The sequence below is a fragment of the Asterias rubens genome, chromosome 16, assembly GCF_902459465.1.
Source record: "Asterias rubens chromosome 16, eAstRub1.3, whole genome shotgun sequence".
NCBI classification, from domain to species: Eukaryota; Metazoa; Echinodermata; class Asteroidea; order Forcipulatida; family Asteriidae; genus Asterias; species Asterias rubens.
Genome location: NC_047077.1, coordinates 4,738,207 through 4,757,343, shown reverse-complemented (window position 1 = coordinate 4,757,343; position 19,137 = coordinate 4,738,207). Strand labels below are relative to the sequence as shown.

Here is a 19,137-nt window from a genome sequence, read left to right as displayed (position 1 = left end):
AAAAAAAACCAAAAAGTTCACAGATTTACAAATAACTTACAGGGTTTACAGAAGGTAGTGGGGAAAGACTTCCCTTGAAATATTATTTCATGAAATGCTTTACTTTTTGAGAAAACAGTAAAAACAATATCAATTCTCATTAGCGAGAATTACAGATTTATTTTAAACACATGTCATGACACGGCGAAACGCGCGGATACACGGGTGGTTTTTTCCCGTTATTTTCTCCAGACTCCGATGACCGATTGAGCCTAAATTTTCACAGGTTTGTTATTTGATATAGAAGTTGTGATACACGAAGTGTGGGCCTTGGACAATACTGTTTACCCATTAAGGGTCCAATGGCTTTAAAGGCACTGGACTTGTTCGGTAATATTGTCAAAGACCAGTATTCTCACTTGGTGTATCTCAACATTATGTATAAAATAAAAAATCTGTGAAAATTTTGACTTAATTAGTGATCGAAGATGCAAGAGCAAAATGAAGTTGTGTGCTTTTAGATGCATAATAAACGTCTTAATTTCAGAGTTGTTGTATTATATGAGTGAAAAATTCTAAAATACTACAATACTTTAGAGGGAGTCGTTTCTCACAATGTTTTTCACTTTCAAAAGCTCTCCATTGCTCATTACCAAGTAAGTTTTAATACTAACAATTATATTTAGTAACTACCAATAGTGTCAAAATTGTCAAATTGCTTTGTGTGACATGGCTTCAAAGCTCCTTATTTTGGTCTACATAGAGTAACTATTTTCCCTACATCTGATGTGCTTATTATTTTGCTTATTTATGTAAAATTGTGTATATATTTTGAGGAGAGTACATGTAGTATGAAAGAAATGTTGAATTGAACTGATTTGAAATACACAAAAAAATTATTACCCTGGAAAAGTATCGTTCACCAATTCTCATCCATTGCAATAATGCAATAAATTTTTTATCTTTAATATAATATAAAAAATCCAGATGGAACGCCACCAGAGGTTTTGAACTGCCCATCTGACATTAGTGTCCCGAATCAACTGACCACAGCTTCCGGCCAAGGGAACTGGAGTGAACCTACGCCCAGGGACAATGTCGGTGTGATCACCTTTGAAAGTGACTACAATTCAGGGGACCTATTTGACATTGGGTTGACTGAGGTTACCTACACTGCAACAGACGCTGTGGGGCTGTCCACCATTTGTCAGTTTAACGTCACTGTTGAAGGTAATAAACCATTAACAAAAATTAATGTTCTTTATCCCCGATGCAAATTTCCAATTTCCAATTTCCGCTGTTTAAATGTAGGATTTAAACTGCCTCTAGCTACCGGGCGATCTTGGTGGTCTAGTTGGTAAGACACTGCTCTAGAATTGCAAAGGTTGTGAGTTCAAATCTCACCCCAGTGATATGCCTGTGATTTTTGTCTAAGCGCTCAGGAAAATACTGAGTATACAGTGTTTACACACATACATGTAGGTGTATATTGGTGAAACCAAAATTAATATTCTTTATCCCCCGATGTAAATTTCCATCTTCTAAATACATTAACTTACTATCAATGGTCCTGTGTTTGGATGCTCTAAAAAGAAGTGGCAATACCTTTGTATTATCGTATGAGAGGTAAAAAAGGAGTAGCAATGTCGTTGTGTTATCTTGTGAAGGGTAAAGAATGAGCAGCATCGTCTTTGTGATATCCTATGAGAGGTAGAAGTTGAATAAACTCATCTGAAATTGTCATCCACAATCGATCTCGGTTGCGCCAATTTGGGAGTCGGATCCCTGTGAACTGTAGAGTGTCACGGCCGAGTGGTTAAGAGCATCGAGGCTGGTGCAGTCACCGGAGTGTGGGTTCGAATCCCGGTCGTGACACTTGTGTCCTTGAGCAGTGATACTTTATCATAATTGCTTCTCTTCACCCAGGGGTATAAATGGGTACCTGCGAGGGTAGAGGTTGATATTGTGTATGAAAAAGCCACAAACGTCTTACAGGCAGCTCAGGGCTGTATACTCCCTAGGGAGCTGAGAAAGATTAAAGGGATGTTTATTGGCTTATGACCAGGGCACTAATGTAAAGCGCATTGATATGGTAATTGTGAAATGCGCTACATGTATGTATATAAGAATTTGTTGTTCTTATTATATCACTATGCTTTGCTGTGAACCATCTTTATTATTATTATTACTACTATTTTTTTTCTTACACAGATATTGAGGCCCCAACCATAACAAATTGTCCAGGCAACTTGTTTGGTTCAACACCACTTGGCCAGTCCACCTCTCAGGTGTTTTGGATTAACCCGCGAACATCCGATAACTCAATGGCTACTCTGGATGTGGAGTCCAACTTCAGCCCCAGTGATCCGTTTCCAATTGGTACCACAACTGTGGTTTATACAGTGACTGACCCAAGTGGAAACTCGGATAACTGCTCCTTTAATGTCCAGGTTACTGGTGAGTTGAGGTCAAGTGCATTATAGTTTTAATGGGAATAAATGAAATAACTAATTCTTGTTAACTAAATCCACACTATTTCAGCAACGCTTTCACAAAGCGACACTTGTTTAAAAAGTTATACATTTTAGCAAATCTGGTTTTTTTAAATTTTTTTTATACACATTTTGGATTTGTGAAGATCATTTACATCAACATTTTCCTGCGCATTTTTCAAATTATAAATGATTTTATTCTTGTAGTTATTATACCGTAGTCCTAGCTCTATGATTACACCAACTAGCACAAGGACAATGCGTCAACATTTACAGATTTGAGTTGTCACAAACTGGCACAGTTTGATTTGCAATATTTTAAATTGAAGTTCATGGCACTTGCCAGCTGGTACCAAAAACGACTACCATAATTTCCTGCGAATAAGGCACTGTACCATGACACTAAATTACCCAAATAAAACTCAAGTGTTAACATATTAAGATGCAATATAAAGAGATTTAGAAAACATAATTAAGTATATTACATCACAGACTATTCTGATGTCTGTGCACTGTGCACAGGCGACTTTTAAGTGCCCATTCTTGGGCTGAAAAGGTTTATTTCCCATCCTTTCGGTGTTTAATAAACGCACCAATCAGACAACATTTGGACTGTTGGTATTTTCTCATAGATTCTGAGCAACCAGAGTTCTCCTTCTGTCCCGATGACCTGAGTTTGGAACTTGATAACGTTGGGGACTCCTCCGTCATCCCGACTTGGCCGGTACCCGTGGCTACGGACAATTCTGGCACAGCGACTCTCACTACAGACTACGACGGCAGAGCTTTTGATGTGGATACAACCACCATTGTAACATACACTGCAACCGATCCAACTGGAAATGTCAGAGAATGTGTGTTTTCAGTTACGATTAACAGTAAGTTTCTGGCTGTTTATTACTGCGTTGTACTAGAAAGGAGGAAAGTGATTGATATTCTTGCACACTTATTTTTATTTCAATTCACCAATCAAAGTAAGAAATGCTAATTGCTGGTTTCCTAGTGTTATCTTCTCAAGCTTCACAGTGCGGTATTTCATCAATATCTTTGAGAGTGCAAGGCCATTTTTGTTTTGTTTTTGGAACAGGCCTCTTTTAGTCTATTGGAAACTTTGGAAGGGGCCCAAAGGACAAGACTTGGCCTGACCTCATGAAGCCTTTTATTGCAAAAAAAATGCAAAGAATCAAGCGATAAACCAATTTTCCATGAAGCTTACATTGTAATGTGACTGGTGCCCCATTCAGTTTTTGTCTTGAAATTTAATTTGAAGCGGCACCAGGACCAACACCAGAACAACAGGCATGCATTTACTCAGACAGAAATATGTCTTTTGGAGGATTAAAGTGTGTAAATCAGATTAAAACTTATTTGCAGATCTTGCCCGTAGTTTGAAGGAAACTAAACATTTCTCTTCTGATCATCTTGCCTTGTACAGATACAGCAAGTTTCAGGATACGCGGTTGCCCAGAAGACATCATAGTATCAACCTCCTTGGGGTTGCCAACCGGAGTTGGAAATTGGACAGCGCCGACAGCTACTGATGACGGAACTGTAGTCAACTTAACCACCAACTATGAGCCTCTTTCCATATTCAATTTGGGTGTCACAGAAGTTAACTACACTGCAGTTAATGACATGGGTTTGCAGGCAGAATGCCTGTTTAATGTCACAGTTATAGGTTTGTAACATTCTGCAACTTTTTCTTCTTCTAAACAGACGCTTTTACGGACAAGATTACCATTTTCGTTGGTTTATTTCTCTTCTAGGGAAAAAGAACAAGAGAGCATAAATCAAATTTAATGTGGAAATGGAGAAGGCTAGACTGGGGAGGGAAATGATTTTTGTTTTTTCACGACTTCCTAAAATCAAAAGGGTCAGTCTCTTAACGAGATTATATCTGAACAAATCTGACAAGAATTATGCTAATTTTTTAAGTTGTCGTTAAAATGGGATTGTTTTCATGATCATGAGGCCTGTTGTAGCACATTGAATGAGGTGAGTTCTAACAAAGGACAAGACTTGGCCTGACCTCAAGAAGCCTTTTATTGCAAAAAAAAATGCAAAGAATCAAGCGATAAACCAATTTTCCATGAAGTTTACATTGTAATGTGACTGGTGCCCCATTCAGTTTTTGTCTTGAAATTTAAATTGAAGCGGCACCAGGACCAACAGGCGAACAACAGGCATGCATTTACTCAGACAGAAATATGTCTTTTGGAGGATTAAAGTGTGTTAATCAGATTAAAACTTATTTGCAGATCTTGCCCGTAGTTTGAAGGAAACAAAACAGTTCTCTTCTGATCATCTTGAACAAGAAAGCACAAAAATATTAATGTGGAAGTGGAGAATGCTAGACTGAGGAGGGAAATTATTTAATTTTTTCACAAATTCCTTAAATCAAAACGGTCAGTCTCCCAACGAGATTATATCTGAAAAAATCTGAAAAGAATTGTGCGAATTTAAGTTTACTTAAAAATGGGATTGTTGTCATGATCATGAGGCCTGTAGTAGCACATTGAATGAGGTGTATTCTAACTCAGTTATTGCATGCATGCACAGCTGCCGTATTACAATAAAGGCTGGTTTATAGTAGGTCGCGCGATGGTTGCGCGATGGAAATCTTGATGCATTTTTAGTCATGGCTGAGGCCTAAAAACGGTGTCTTTTTAGGATCGCTGGTTGGGTTTGAGCCAATGACCTATTTACCCCTGGCACGCACGTCACACGCGGCCACTGTCGTACGCTCACCATTTTGGTTGGCAGTTACTCTTATGTGTAACTGCTGCGTCGTCTAAAAATGCGCAATACTTCACTTCACTTCACTGAATAACGCACAGCGACATTGCCGACTAGTATGGTGCCTCTAAGATTATTCTGATGATGACGTCAGGGGTGCGTTCCACTCGCGCAAACGACTCGCAACTGTTCGCGCAAACATTTTGTTGTCTTTTGAACGATTGGTGCGTATACGCGATGTCAACATGGCGGCGCCCTGAAATGAAGATGGCGTGTACCATACGTATTTTTTGTTTACTTTGTTTTTGCTGCAATAGTCCTCTTTTTGACACCATTACATCAACTAATTAACTTTGTTATTCCAAATCTGGATTATCATCCATCGAAAATACAATGTAATTATGTTTGTGACAAAGAAATAATACCGTATGCTTGTCCGCCATTTTAAAAACCACTCGCCAACACCTCCGAAGTATGTTCGCCTAAAGTTGCCAACGTTCGCCAACGGTGGCAGCGAACAACTCGTTCCACTTGAAATTGTTGGCGAACGTGCTCAACTGTTGGCAACGTTTGCGCGAGTGGAACGCACCCCAGGTGAATTGGGTCAATACCTCATTCTAGATCAAGTGATAACCAATAACTATTGATCTTACCAAGTGACAAGAGGCCAGTTGGAATCCTTTATCGTGTAAAAGGGTTCAATCCATTGTCCAGCATTGGGAATATTGGTTCTTACCCATGGCATGCTTTGAACACCCAGCAGGGTGGATATGTGCGCATTACAAGTCTTATTATTATTATTATTATTATTATTATTATTATTATTATTATTATTATGCTTGGCATGGCGTCTACGGTCTGTGTTTTTGTACTCTTTAGTTAACCATATAAACATGTTGAATCTATTGTGATTAGCCATTTGACATCATCACTCATGTAGCGTCATTTGTGGGAGCTCAATCTGTGGGATGTTTCTGTAATGCAAGAAACATAAATGATTACAAAGGATTTTCATTTTGACGCACGCCAGCAATGGTAGTTTTCAAAACCTATAGGTTGAGGCTGAACTTTTTTATCAATAGATACAAAGCGTTCAGAAGAGTAACTATCCAAACTACAATGAAATGAGAAACAAATGCATTACTAACAAAGTTAAAGTGGCATTCCTGTTTAGTTTTTCGCCCTAAAGTAGCTGTTTGAACAATAAGGACTTTTCGTTATCGACGACGGATGGTTCTGCGACGGTTGTTCAGCTAAATGTTGTCGTTTTCAGCACAACGAGGATTCATCCCAAGTACTGTCGTAGAAATTGAGGGACGACCGTCCTCAAAGCCAACGCATGCGCAGATGACGCCAAATGTCATCTTTACCGTCGCAGAACCATCCATCGTCGAAAACGAAAAGTCCCTAGTAAGACTGTAGCGAAGGTTACAGACAAAATAAAGTTGACTTTGATTCGTTTCTTACTTTTTATTAAAGATACGGAGGATCCTGTCTTTACGAGCTGTCCCGTGTCTTTCATCACATACGCGCCTGCCGGCAGTCCTATTATAGTAAACTTTCCAGCGTGGACGAACCCAACATATTCAGATAATACAGACCAAATCCATATTGATTTGTCACCTCTCACTGCCCTCACCATGGGCCTTCAGTTGGGAACAACTACAATTACATATACAGCATCAGATGCAGCTGGAAACCAAGCCTTTTGTATCTTTGATTTTACTTTATTGGGTGAGTATAATTTATTCCATTGTGTGCCTGTAATCTACCAGACACCATTTACAGCACATTTTTGTGACCCACTCTGTGAAAATGAGTCCGATGTTGCCCAATGTGTTATTGTGTAATGGATGGTTTAATGTGGAAAATATCACAAAAATAATAATAAAAATAAAGAACCCTTTTTTACTTTTTTACATCTATATTTGTATGGTAAACCTTTAGAACACTTATTTGTACGCAATTAAGCTATGAATACAACAATTTTGTGCTCATAATTTTGTCTAATTTGTATTCTTTTGCTTGAAATGGTAGTTTAAAACATCACTTGTAATTCGTTTAAAAGAAGAAAAAAATGATAAAGTGGCAAATTTCAAATGGGAGTAACTCAGCAATGCGATACACCCCAAAGCTTAGACATATACCAAATAACTGCTGCTGGTGTGTTCTTTGCAGCCATGCATACAACTCGATTCTTTAAATTGTCAACATCTGACTCATTTTCACAGAGCGGGTCACATATATTCACCCTAGTAGTAGAGCCAAATTGTATTTCTCTGCTCAGTTGCAAAGAGTTGCAAAGAATCAAGCGACGATCCAATTTTCCATAAAGTTTACATTGAAATGTGACTGGTTTGTGCCTGGAAATGAAATTATAAGTGGCACCAGGGCCAAGACCAGGACAACAGTAGTTACTCAGACAGAACTATTTCTTTGGGAGGATTAAAGTGTATAGAGCAGATCCTGCCCAAAGTTTGAAAGAAACTAAACATTTCTCTTTTGATCATCTTGCCTTTTACAGATAGAGCAGCTTTCAGGATACGCGGTTGCCCAGAAGACATCATAGTATCAACCTCCTTGGGGTTGCCAACCGGAGTTGGAAATTGGACAGCGCCGACAGCCCCTGATGACGGAACTGTAGTCAACTTAACCACCAACTATGAGCCTCTTTCCATATTCGATTTGGGCGTCACAGAAGTTAACTACACTGCAGTTAATGACTTTGATGTGAAGGCAGAATGCCTGTTTAATGTCACAGTTATAGGTTTGTAACATTCTACAGCTTTTTCTTTCTCTAAACAGACGCTTTTACGGACAAGAACACTATTTTCGTTGGTTTATTTTTCTTCTCAGGAAAACGAACTTAATACTTAATACTTACTTCAAACACAGCACCGCATGCCGTCAAAGTTTGACGAGTCGTATTTTTAGTTCTAAACATGCAGTTAACATGAAGCAAACAGCCATAGGTAGAGTACAATCTCGACATATAAACAGGCTAAAACTAGTGCTTGGTGCCCATAGCAAAAATCCCCACCGAGGGTTCAAATTTTGGAAGTCCTAACATCACTACGCATGTGAAGCACAAGTTGCTGTTCGTTTCTTTGTGTGTGTACGCACCGTAATAATAGTAATGTACATGTACAGTGTATCGCACGCGCAATGTTTACACAGTAATGGCGATCGCCACTTTTTGGCGATAAACTTATTGGTGTTTTTACACAAGGAATACATTGTTGTCAAAGGGTTTGAGATTATCTGTAGGTAACAGAGACACTCATTTAAATTTTCAAGGATATTTTGTGATTGTTTTCAATAACAGTATTTTTTGCCGTTGAGATGACGGCAAAGTTGAGAGAACTTGTGAGCACAACTTTCCGCGTAACAAACCTAGGCAAACAATGTTTTCAAATTTTGTTTGATTTCTTTCTCACACAGCGTATATTAGCAAACTTTATTCCCATGCTAATTTTAACCCCCTTGATGATGTTATTAATCAGAAAGGAAGTCACCAATGTAAAATAGACATGATAGAGATATTTTGGCACTTGATTCTACAAAAAAATAATAACCCTGTGGTCCTGTTTTGACTTGTCCCGCCGTAATGAAATTGCCAACATATGACTCATCTAGCTTGATCGCATCCATGGAGTTATATATAAGATTAGAGGGCGCACTGGCCTATTACGTGCCCCGGTATGCGCGCAGGCGGCCATTTTCTAAGTTGACAAAACAGCCATCTCACAGTGTGTGGTTGTGCGGCCATTTTGTAAGTTGAACAAACAGCATCGCGTGAGCGTTCAATAAAAAAAAACCTCAATTGGTATTTCATATTCGACGTTTGTGCAAGAAGCATCACCAGTGCGCCCTCTAGTTCTTATATATAACTTTTTTTAATATTAATTTTTTTTTTTTTTTTTTTTTTACTACACAGATACAATGAAGCCGGTGATTGCAGATTGTCCTATAGACATAGTGAAGAATACCACTGGTAGTAGTGAACTAGTGGACTGGACTCCGCCCACAGCTAGCGACAATGTTGCCATAATCAATGAGTCCTACAGTCATCTTCCCAATACAAGCTTTGCAGTGGGAAGTCTAACCACAGTAATGTACACCTATGAAGATGCTGCGGGTAACCAGGCTGTTTGTCGATTCGTCATCATTGTACAAAATACGAGTGAACCAGGTGAGTATTGTAATAACAGTCATAATAGTATACAGCATTTATAAAGAGCACAGTATCTGACAAAAAAACCCACCTATATAAGGGCGCAGATGTGATAACCATTCATTCATTCATTCATTCAAACTGATATTTATTTCTATACTTCATGAAAGCAGAGTACAAACAATGTTTTTAAGGAATAACCAATAAACAAAGCTATTTAATGAGGGTGAGAAAAATAAATAAATAGAGTACGGAGGCATCATCTGGAAGCCGAGGCTTATGTAGGGATGCCTGGGGGACAGACAATAAACGGGACAAGAACGAACGGACAGACAATTACAACAAAGACAGACATCACATGCTTGTCTCTCTCAACACTCCTGGGGTGACAGGTCTTTTTCTTCAGCTGCGCCACGCTACTGGAACTCTCTACCACTTAAATCTTAAATCTTGTCTTTGTACCACAACATTCGAATCTCTTCTCAAAACTTATCTAATGTCACAGGTTTTCAAGGACTAATTTTGTTGTGTCTGGTTTCTTTGGTTTTGTTTTTGGTTTTACTGCACCTTGAACACCCAGCATACGGTGGATACGCACGCATTTCAAGTGCTTATTATTATTGTTATTACATAATATTGTTGCATTAGTGCATAGAGATGTTAACTCATATTATGCGCTATATAAATGTAATTTATTATTATTATTAGTGCAAGAACAAAAATTTAGATACACTGTAGTGTATCTAAAAAAAAAAATTAAACCTTTCATCTTTCATCCCACACAAAAATACTCCTTCATTCAGCATTTCGACTTTTAAACCTTGCTTGTAATGTAAGTGCTATTTTAAGAGATCATAATGCAGGTCAATGGTCGGTGTGGTTTTTCTATCAGTCAAAATCTACAGTGAAAAGATATTTTGGTCAGACAGAAGGAGGGTTAAAAGAGAAACTGGGCATATAGTTTATTTGATGCTATATTATGGCACGCTTGTCTTCCATCTAAAAAGCCCATTCTTTTTTGTAGCTTTTTTACTTTTAGTCAACAAGTTTGCTCAGTCTGAAAACAGCATCATCTTTCTCCTCCTTTCTCCCTGAATAGTTGATCGACCACCAACGTTCAATTCCTGTCCATCCAACATGTTTGTAAACACCACACTGAATGAGGACTTTGCAGTGGTGACATGGCCCGTTCCAATGGCTGTGGATGACAATGGCTCACCCATCGTCGTTGAACAGAATGGATATAACACAGGAAGACGCTTTAATATTGGGCAGTGGATGGTCATGTATGTGGCCACTGATTCCATTGGGCAGACTGCCTCATGTGATTTTAGTGTCACCGTTACAGGTAAGTTTAAAGCCATTGGACCCTTTCGGTACAGACAAAAAAATAAAAGTTCACAGATTTACAAATAACTTACAGGGTTTACAGAAGGTAGTGGTGAAAGACTTCTCTTGAAATGTTGTTCCATGAAATGCTTTACTTTTTGAGAAAACATTAAAACAATATAAATTCTCGTTACCGAGAATTACGGATCTATTTGAAACACATGTCATGACACGGCGACACGCGCGGAAACAAGAGTGGGTTTCCCCGTTATTTTCTCCCGACTCCTATGACCGATTGAGCCCGAATTTTCACAGGTTTGTTATTTGATATAGAAGTTGTGATACACGAAGTGTGGGCCTTGGACAATACTGTTTACTGAAAGGGTCCAATGGCTTTAAGGGATATGTGTTACACTTCCTTGTCCAATTCCATGTGAAAAGTTGTATATAATTCAGTAGTCGATAGTTAAAATACCAAATGGTAGCATGATACATGTACTTAAAAATACTCATTGGCTAAGCTGTCATGTGGTTGTAGGCCACACATCAAAGAAAATGATTGTATATAACAAGATGCGAGCATTCAGCAGTCGATAGTTAAAATACCAATGATAGCATAGTACTTATAAATATTAATTGGCTATAAGCTGTCATGTGGTTGCCCCAACACATCTCATAAGAGGTCATTAACTGCGACTCACTATCTGTTATCCAAACATGAAGTTATCTTTCTTGAGCAAAGTCTATGCTCCATTTATTTTAGGTCACTACATGTGTTTCTGTTGTCACACTTTGTACTATCTAAACACAATGATTAGAAGTACAGTCATTGGAATGGCGTCCAGTGGTTGTAGGCCCCACACATCTCAGAAAAAGTTACAGCAGATTAAACATGGTAAAAAACAAACAATCTCAAAACTATTTGACCGCCGGGCGAATTAAATTTTTTTTTTTCATTGGGTGCTTGCGAGGGTAGAGGTTGATATCGTGTATGAAAAAGCCTTTGGAGGGCTACGGTTGCCCATAGCATGTTGCATATTCCCCAGGGAGCTGAGAAAGATTAAAGGGATGTTATTGGCCCAATGACCTGGGCACTAACATAAGGCGCGTAGAGACGGTTATTGTGAAATGCGCTACATGTATATAAGAATTTGTTATTATTATTATTATTTTTTTTCTGTTTTTTCTTCTTCAGATAACGAAAAGCCGGTGATCCAAAATTGCCCTGCTGACATCACTCGGGTGACGACAGCAGGCTCTATGGTTGCTGTGAGCTGGAATCCACCTTCCTCATCGGATAACTCCGGGGAATACAGCATGACGGTGAATGATAATCACGTATCTGGAGATGCATTCGCTATTGGGGTGTACAACGTCATCTACACAGCTATGGATCCAAGCGGAAATGCAGAGACTTGTGTGTTTGTCATTACCATTGAGGGTAAGTTGCTGAAAAAGGAGTGGTACAACATTTGTATTCGGGAAAATTTGAATCCATGCAGTAAAATGTTGTGAGATTTATGTCTACCATCCTTTCTATTTAGAACAATTTGTCTTGTAAATTACCTGGTTATTGTGACAGGTTTAATTGTGATTTTTCTCTGCAGAGGATATGCCTCCTGAGTTTGCCTCGTGTCCTCAGAGTACCACAGTTAGCACTGACCCAGGAGAGGCCTTTGCAACGGTTGGCTTCACTTACCCAAATCCAACAGACGACCGAAGCACCCCAATCCTGATGGGGTCTCATGCACCAGGCACGCAGTTCCCTCTCGGCGACACTGAAGTTGTATACACAGCTTATGATTCCGCCGGGCAATCGACAGAGTGTGTGTTTGTCATTACTGTGGAAGGTAAAAGCTGGGACTATGCAATGTCAAATCTTCATTTCTATGAGGAATTCTATTCAATGACGAAAGTAGCAAATTGCCGTCTGGGTCGATTCAAGTATACTTGCAAAAGATTTCTTCTCTCCCATAGTGGCATAGCTCTCCATTATAGTCAGTCCAGCTCCTATGTCATCAGCCATTTGCTTTAGCCCTGCTAGTTCATATACATATTTCTCTCGTAGCTACCCAGTCTGTTTTTTTTGTTGGAAAAGTTTCCTTGTTACCTGTTTGTCTTGTCTACTTGTTTGTAGTTTGTCTGTCCAGGAGTGTCTTCTAAAAGCCTTGGCTCAATTTGACAGCCTTTCTTTATTTTGGTTTACACTGATTTAAGCTTGGGCGATATCTCGATACAATCGAAAATCGCAATACCATTTCTTAGACGATTATCGTATCGTCTTAATTTCTTGTTAATCGAATTACCGGCAAATCGTGGTTTTTATGAAGTATCGTGATGTCTTCCCTAATTGAGACGTCTTGCAACCACAAAGGGCTGTTTAAAAAAAATATAAAGTCCCAGAAACAACCGCAAGATTCCACAATTGATCCGGAAATACCAGGGTTTGAAAAAAAAAAAACATCAAAAGACTCTAGCGCCCAGGCGGTCTCCCACAGACACTGCAGAAGTAACACAATGTATCATTTTGACATAAATGTTGACTTGACTTGAAATTGAATCTGGAGTGTTTTGGAACGGGGAGGGAGTGGGCTGTGGTTCGAGAGGGCTTAAACAATTTTTTTTTGATTTATTAATATATTTTTGTTTTCTATAGTTTTTGTACAAAATGTGTAGTTTTTCTGAATTCCGAAATCCTAATGATCACACCTTACTGTTTCCCACTGTGTAGATCGTGGTGATCCAATCGTCATGAACTGCCCAACAGATATCACCATCTACGTGCTGTCAGCAAGTTCTGAAGCCGCAGCATTCTGGACCCTTCCGACTGCGAATGACACAAGTGCTGTTACATTGAGTTCCAACAAAGACCCTGGGGATCTGTTTGGGTCTGGTACAACCAAGGTGACCTATACAGCTACCGATGCTGCTGGCAATGAAGACAGCTGCTCTTTCTCAGTAACTGTCCAAGAAACAAATCGTAAGTTGACAACAAACTTTCCCATGGATTTGCAAAGTGAAATATTCACACAAATTTTAAATCAGGTAGAAATGCAAAATTAAACAGGGGCCAGTTTCACACAAGAGCTCTGATTGATCTTAAATGCAAATCAATCATAGTTGCTAAAAGTAAAGTGTGATGTCACGATACAAATCACTATGGTCACATTGACAATTTGTCTGGTTGACGAATTTTATTGCTTTTCGAAATCGGGCCCCAGGTGGTCAATTGAAATGGAATGGTCAAGCCGGCGATTCTACAAACCTTTATGCAATCGCATAAATTCACTTTGCGAAAGATTTCCTTAATGATGCACAAGTAAATATTGCGGGATCGGGCTTGAACGCAGTTTTGCAAAATCAGCGGAAGGGGAGCGCCGAGGGAGTGGTAGTTTTAACCATAGCATGAGTACAAGCAAGCAATTTGTTCTGTGGGTCTAGTCAAAAATGAAACAAATCATGTGATGTGCTCTTAACTAATCACAGTTAAGGCAGAATTTATTTACACGCTGGTATAAATACATGCAAAGTCAATGCTTGTTTCACCAACAGGTTTCATGAGATTGAACAAATTTTTTTCCATTTCAGCGACCTATGAAACTGATGGTACTGTTGAGCTAGTCAGGATTGCAAACACTAGTTCCTCATCTTTTACAGAAAGCTTTGTGGATGCAGCAATCGACGGCTTGATAGAAGACGTAAGTACTTCAAGATATCGTTCACAGTAATTTATTTTCCAATAAGTATCTCATGTAGTTCACTAATACAGTACACCACCTCGAGTTAACCCAGCGGAGGTCATTTTCGATGAAGGCTGCTGGGCGAAGGGCACCAATGCATTTTCTCCTTGCTAAAGGGCACCCTATGAGGAAATTGTAAATTTCTACTGGAGCATTTCAAGGGCACCAAGGCAATGACCAGGGGGCATGGAGGCAGTGGCCTTTGTTGACTCCGTGAAGAATCAGGCCTGAGGTTGTCAACATCAGTATTAATGTAGAAGAAAATTTGAGTATCATGCGGAGAGAAAACTTTTCTTAGCCCTACATAAAAATGTCATCCTTAATACTCGCTTGGCTCTACATGAACATGTCATCATTAATAGTCACTTAGCTCTACATGAAAATGCCATCGTTAATACTCGCTTAGCCCTAAATAAATATGTCATAATTAATACTCGCTTAGCACTACATAAAAATGTCATCGTTAATACTCGCTTAGCTCTACATAAACATGTCATCATTAATAGTCACTTAGCTCTACATGAAAATGCCATCGTTAATACTCGCTTAGCCCTAAATAAATATGTCATAGTTAATACTCGCTTAGCTCTAAATAAATATGTCATCGTTAATACTTGCATGCTGGCTTTCCTTGCAGTTGGACAAATTGTTTCGACTGAGTTCTGTGGCTGCAAACTTCATTGGAATCACTCTGGATACTGCCAACCTATCTAACGACAACAAAGCAACCGTAAAGTTTATCATTTCTTTCATTGGATCTCCACCACCGAATGATACTGACATAGTTAATGCATTCACGTCTTCTCTGACCGGTGTCTCCACCAACCAGTTTGATACAGGCAATGCTGTTACAGTGGGTTCATTCTTGTTGAGTAAGTATTTTATAAAAAAGAATTTGCTTCTTCGGGGTTTATAAATCCCACACATGCTCTTTGTGTGGCAAAATTCATCTTGTAACTAAATTTCCTTGCAATTTTTTTTTGTATAATACATTACTCTTAAATGGTATTTTTTATCAGGCCAGCAAGACTGTCGACAAATACCTTGTCAGAATGACGGCACATGTGCACTTCAAGGAAGCTCATATACCTGCTCGTGTACTGCTTCCTGGTCTGGTGACACTTGTGAACAAGGTATGTATATAACATGTAATATGAAATTGGTGTCAGAAGTGGGATACATGAACAAAAATTATACCGCAAAGATTTGATAAACACAAACATTCCTTGCTTAGCTACTTTTACAAGTAGCTTCATGCTCGTATAACCAACTCCCGGCGTAGATTTAGCAAAACTGTTTCAAGTTACATTCTCTGCTGACAGACAATCATTGGTTTCAGAAGATTGAACTTTCACAATTCTGTTTTAACATACCATCTAAACCAAACTGTTTTATTAGACTAAGTTGTCATGTTTTAGTAAAGAAAAGCATAGTTTACATGGTGCTTCAGGGACTTAAAATGAGAGCAAATGGTTACGGAATTTAAGCTTGTTCTATTATACAAAATGAAGTGAAATATTCACCTGGCAAAACATTTTCTTTGGACACTTATGAAGAATGTGTACTTTACAGTCAAGTTAGTTATTCTTAATTTCTGCAATTGATGTACGTTTCCTTTCTCTAATTCTTCAATGTGATCGTGTTTTTCTGATACAGATGTTGATGAGTGTCTTACCACTCCTTGTGCATCGGACCGTGTATGTATCAACACATTGGGTAGTTACATCTGTGGCTGTGCTTCCGGATTCTTCCTGGTTGGTGACTCCTGTATTTGTAAGTGTTCGATCAGCAGCAGCTATAAATCATGTTCAAAATGAGTGCTCCTGTAGGAAATCTAAACAAATTATGTACGTTTTCCATTAATGGTGGGCTGTCATGGCCTAGCGATTAAGAACACTAGATTCAAACTCTGGTGTTTCTGATCAGCAGCATGTGGGTTCGAGTCCCAGTTGTGACACCTGGGTCGATTTCACAAAGAGTTAGGACTGGTCCTAACTTAGGACTACATGTAGTCCTAGGAGATATAAAAACGCATGCGTAGTCCTAAGTTACATGTAGGACAAGTTACTAATCGTAACTCGAGATAAGACTAGTCCTAACTCTTTGTGAAATCCACCCCGTGTCCTAAAGCAAGACACTTGACCATGATGCTTCGTCCCTCGGATGGGACGTAAAGCCGTTGGTCCCATGTGTTGTGTAACGCACGTAAAAGAACCCAGTGCACTTATCAAAAAGAGAAGGGGTTTTACCCCCCCGGTGTTCCTGGTTTGATTGGCAGCATATTGCGCCACAGCACCTTGTAAACCATTACATGGTGCTATGTAAAAGCAGTAGGTCTCATAATTCAAACATAGTCCCACATACCTTGCAGGAAAATACTGAATCATAAAGTGCCTTGAGGATCTCTTGGGTGGCGAATATGTGCCTTACATAAGAAGCCACTATTATTGTTGTCATTATTAATTCTAAAAGTCAATTACAATTTTTTTTTTATTTGCCTGTTACAGCCGTGTCCCAGTTCAGTGGTTCATTTGCAATCACTCGTATCGGCGCTCAAACGGCAGTTTTTAGTGCTGCTTTGGAGGATGCATCTACCCAGGAATACCAGAGTGTTGTCAGTGACGTCACAGCAGTGGTATGTATTTACACTACACACAACAAATTACCTAACTCAACACGGTATTAGAACAAAGTTGGATATTCAAAACATTGGTGGGAAAGGAGCTTTCTTACTTTGACCTACAGTTATAAGATGCATATTGTGCTGCTTGAAGAAATGACGGGGGTCAAGTTTGTCAATCCGTATCTGCCGATACCCTTTTCTCACACCAACACGGTATATGCCCAAGTATAGGAAAACCCACACAAACCCAATCAGTTTGTGCACAATTATATATTTATACTCTTGTTGCTAGTGATTGTATAAGAAACTTGATCAGAGAATTATGTAGTCTTTCCAACGGTATACATTTTGTTGTGTATACGTTAAATGCAAGGTAGTATAATAATACAACTTGAGTCCAGTGCGCTTGAGTCTGGTGCACTTCACCTAAGCATAATCAAAGATAATTCCTGTTCATCTAGGAAAAGAGAATGAGAACCATTGTGTTTTCGTAGACAGGGAACACCACTTGACAAGTAAACCAAGTTTTAAAAACATGAATATCCATATAATTTGTTGAACAGCTGGATGGAATTTTCTCAACTGAGCCGTCCTTCATAGAATCTCAAGTCCTGGGCATGTCCAGTGGCAGCATCATGGTGGAATACCTCCTCATCTTTGCCTCGGATACCGAGTTGAACGAAGATGCGGTTACCAAGCAGATGAGCGCCAGCGTGTCCGGTGATGGGGAGATGGCCAATAGTGATATCTACATCAGACCATCCTCACTCACTGTTGCTATTGGTAAGTTTGATTATAGTTTGATATGAACATTCCTACACAATATCCACTGTGGTTTTAAATGATGCATAAAACTATTCCAGCCTGCAATATAAGATCATGTTGTAAATGCATGTATACAGTCAACCCTCCTACTGTCTGACCATTCAATGTCATCCGCTGTGGTTTTGAACGATGCATAAAACTATTCCAGCCTGCAATATTAGATCATGTTGTAAATGCATGTATACAGTCAACCCTCCTACTGTCTGACCATTCAATGTCATCTGCTGTGGTTTTGAACGATGCATAAAACTATTCCAGCCTGCAATATAAGATCATGTTGTAAATGCATGTATACAGTCAACCCTCCTACTGTCTGACCATTCAATGTCATCCGCTGTGGTTTTGAACGATGCATAAAACTATTCCAGCCTGCAATATTAGATCATGTTGTAAATGCATGTATACAGTCAACCCTCCTACTGTCTGACCATTCAATGTCATCCGCTGTGGTTTTGAACGATGCATAAAACTATTCCAGCCTGCAATATTAGACCATGTTGTAAATGCATGTATACAGTCAACCCTCCTACTGTCTGACCATTCAATGTCATCCGCTGTGGTTTTGAACGATGCATAAAACTATTCCAGCCTGCAATATAAGATCATGTTGTAAATGCATGTATACAGTCAACCCTCCTACTGTCTGACCATTCAATGTCATCCGCTGTGGTTTTGAACGATGCATAAAACTATTCCAGCCTGCAATATTAGATCATGTTGTAAATGCATGTATACAGTCAACCCTCCTACTGTCGTGTCGCTGAATGTTGTCATTGGCCATCTGAGTCTCCAAGTAAAAGACCGCGAAGTGTAAATGTAATGCCATTTTACAATTTAACTCACTGTTAATCAACAATAAGACACACTGTTAATGGATAGCACAAAATGCCGTATTTCATCATTTAATTTTAGATGAACTTATACTTTGTGGCCTCTAACGAGTCATCGCAAGATAGTCATTGCTAATAGTTGTTTTGCGATGAGTAAATCCATCGCAAAGTTTTAGTAAAATTGTTTGGATTTAGCGATCGGTTTGGGCGTTGCGATGATCAAAACGCATTAGTGAGATTGGCCCCAGCTCATCTCGTTGGGTAGTTTTCATCCAGTGGTGCTCGATACATGTATGTTACAAGATGTATTTATACATCTTGGATTTTTCAGGCCTGATACTTCGGGCAACTTGGGCAATTGCCTTCGTTGACCCTGGTCATTACCTTGGTGCTCGTTCGAATGCCCCAA

At 39.1% G+C, this 19,137-nt stretch overlaps 1 protein-coding gene across 1 annotated transcript in view; it reads left to right on the top strand.

The window, feature by feature from the left end:
- LOC117301045 overlaps positions 1 to 19,137 on the top strand; it is a 69,710-nt gene that overhangs the window by 42,346 nt on the left and 8,227 nt on the right. The window contains exons 40-56 of the mRNA XM_033784929.1: positions 967 to 1,209; positions 2,191 to 2,436; positions 3,104 to 3,349; positions 3,907 to 4,149; positions 6,687 to 6,941; positions 7,732 to 7,974; positions 9,145 to 9,399; positions 10,481 to 10,729; positions 11,906 to 12,151; positions 12,318 to 12,560; positions 13,442 to 13,690; positions 14,299 to 14,408; positions 15,088 to 15,322; positions 15,470 to 15,583; positions 16,107 to 16,223; positions 16,958 to 17,085; positions 17,637 to 17,856. Coding sequence (XP_033640820.1) covers positions 967 to 1,209; positions 2,191 to 2,436; positions 3,104 to 3,349; positions 3,907 to 4,149; positions 6,687 to 6,941; positions 7,732 to 7,974; positions 9,145 to 9,399; positions 10,481 to 10,729; positions 11,906 to 12,151; positions 12,318 to 12,560; positions 13,442 to 13,690; positions 14,299 to 14,408; positions 15,088 to 15,322; positions 15,470 to 15,583; positions 16,107 to 16,223; positions 16,958 to 17,085; positions 17,637 to 17,856 — 3,642 coding nt within the window. The remainder of the gene's footprint in view (positions 1 to 966; positions 1,210 to 2,190; positions 2,437 to 3,103; positions 3,350 to 3,906; positions 4,150 to 6,686; positions 6,942 to 7,731; positions 7,975 to 9,144; positions 9,400 to 10,480; positions 10,730 to 11,905; positions 12,152 to 12,317; positions 12,561 to 13,441; positions 13,691 to 14,298; positions 14,409 to 15,087; positions 15,323 to 15,469; positions 15,584 to 16,106; positions 16,224 to 16,957; positions 17,086 to 17,636; positions 17,857 to 19,137) is intronic.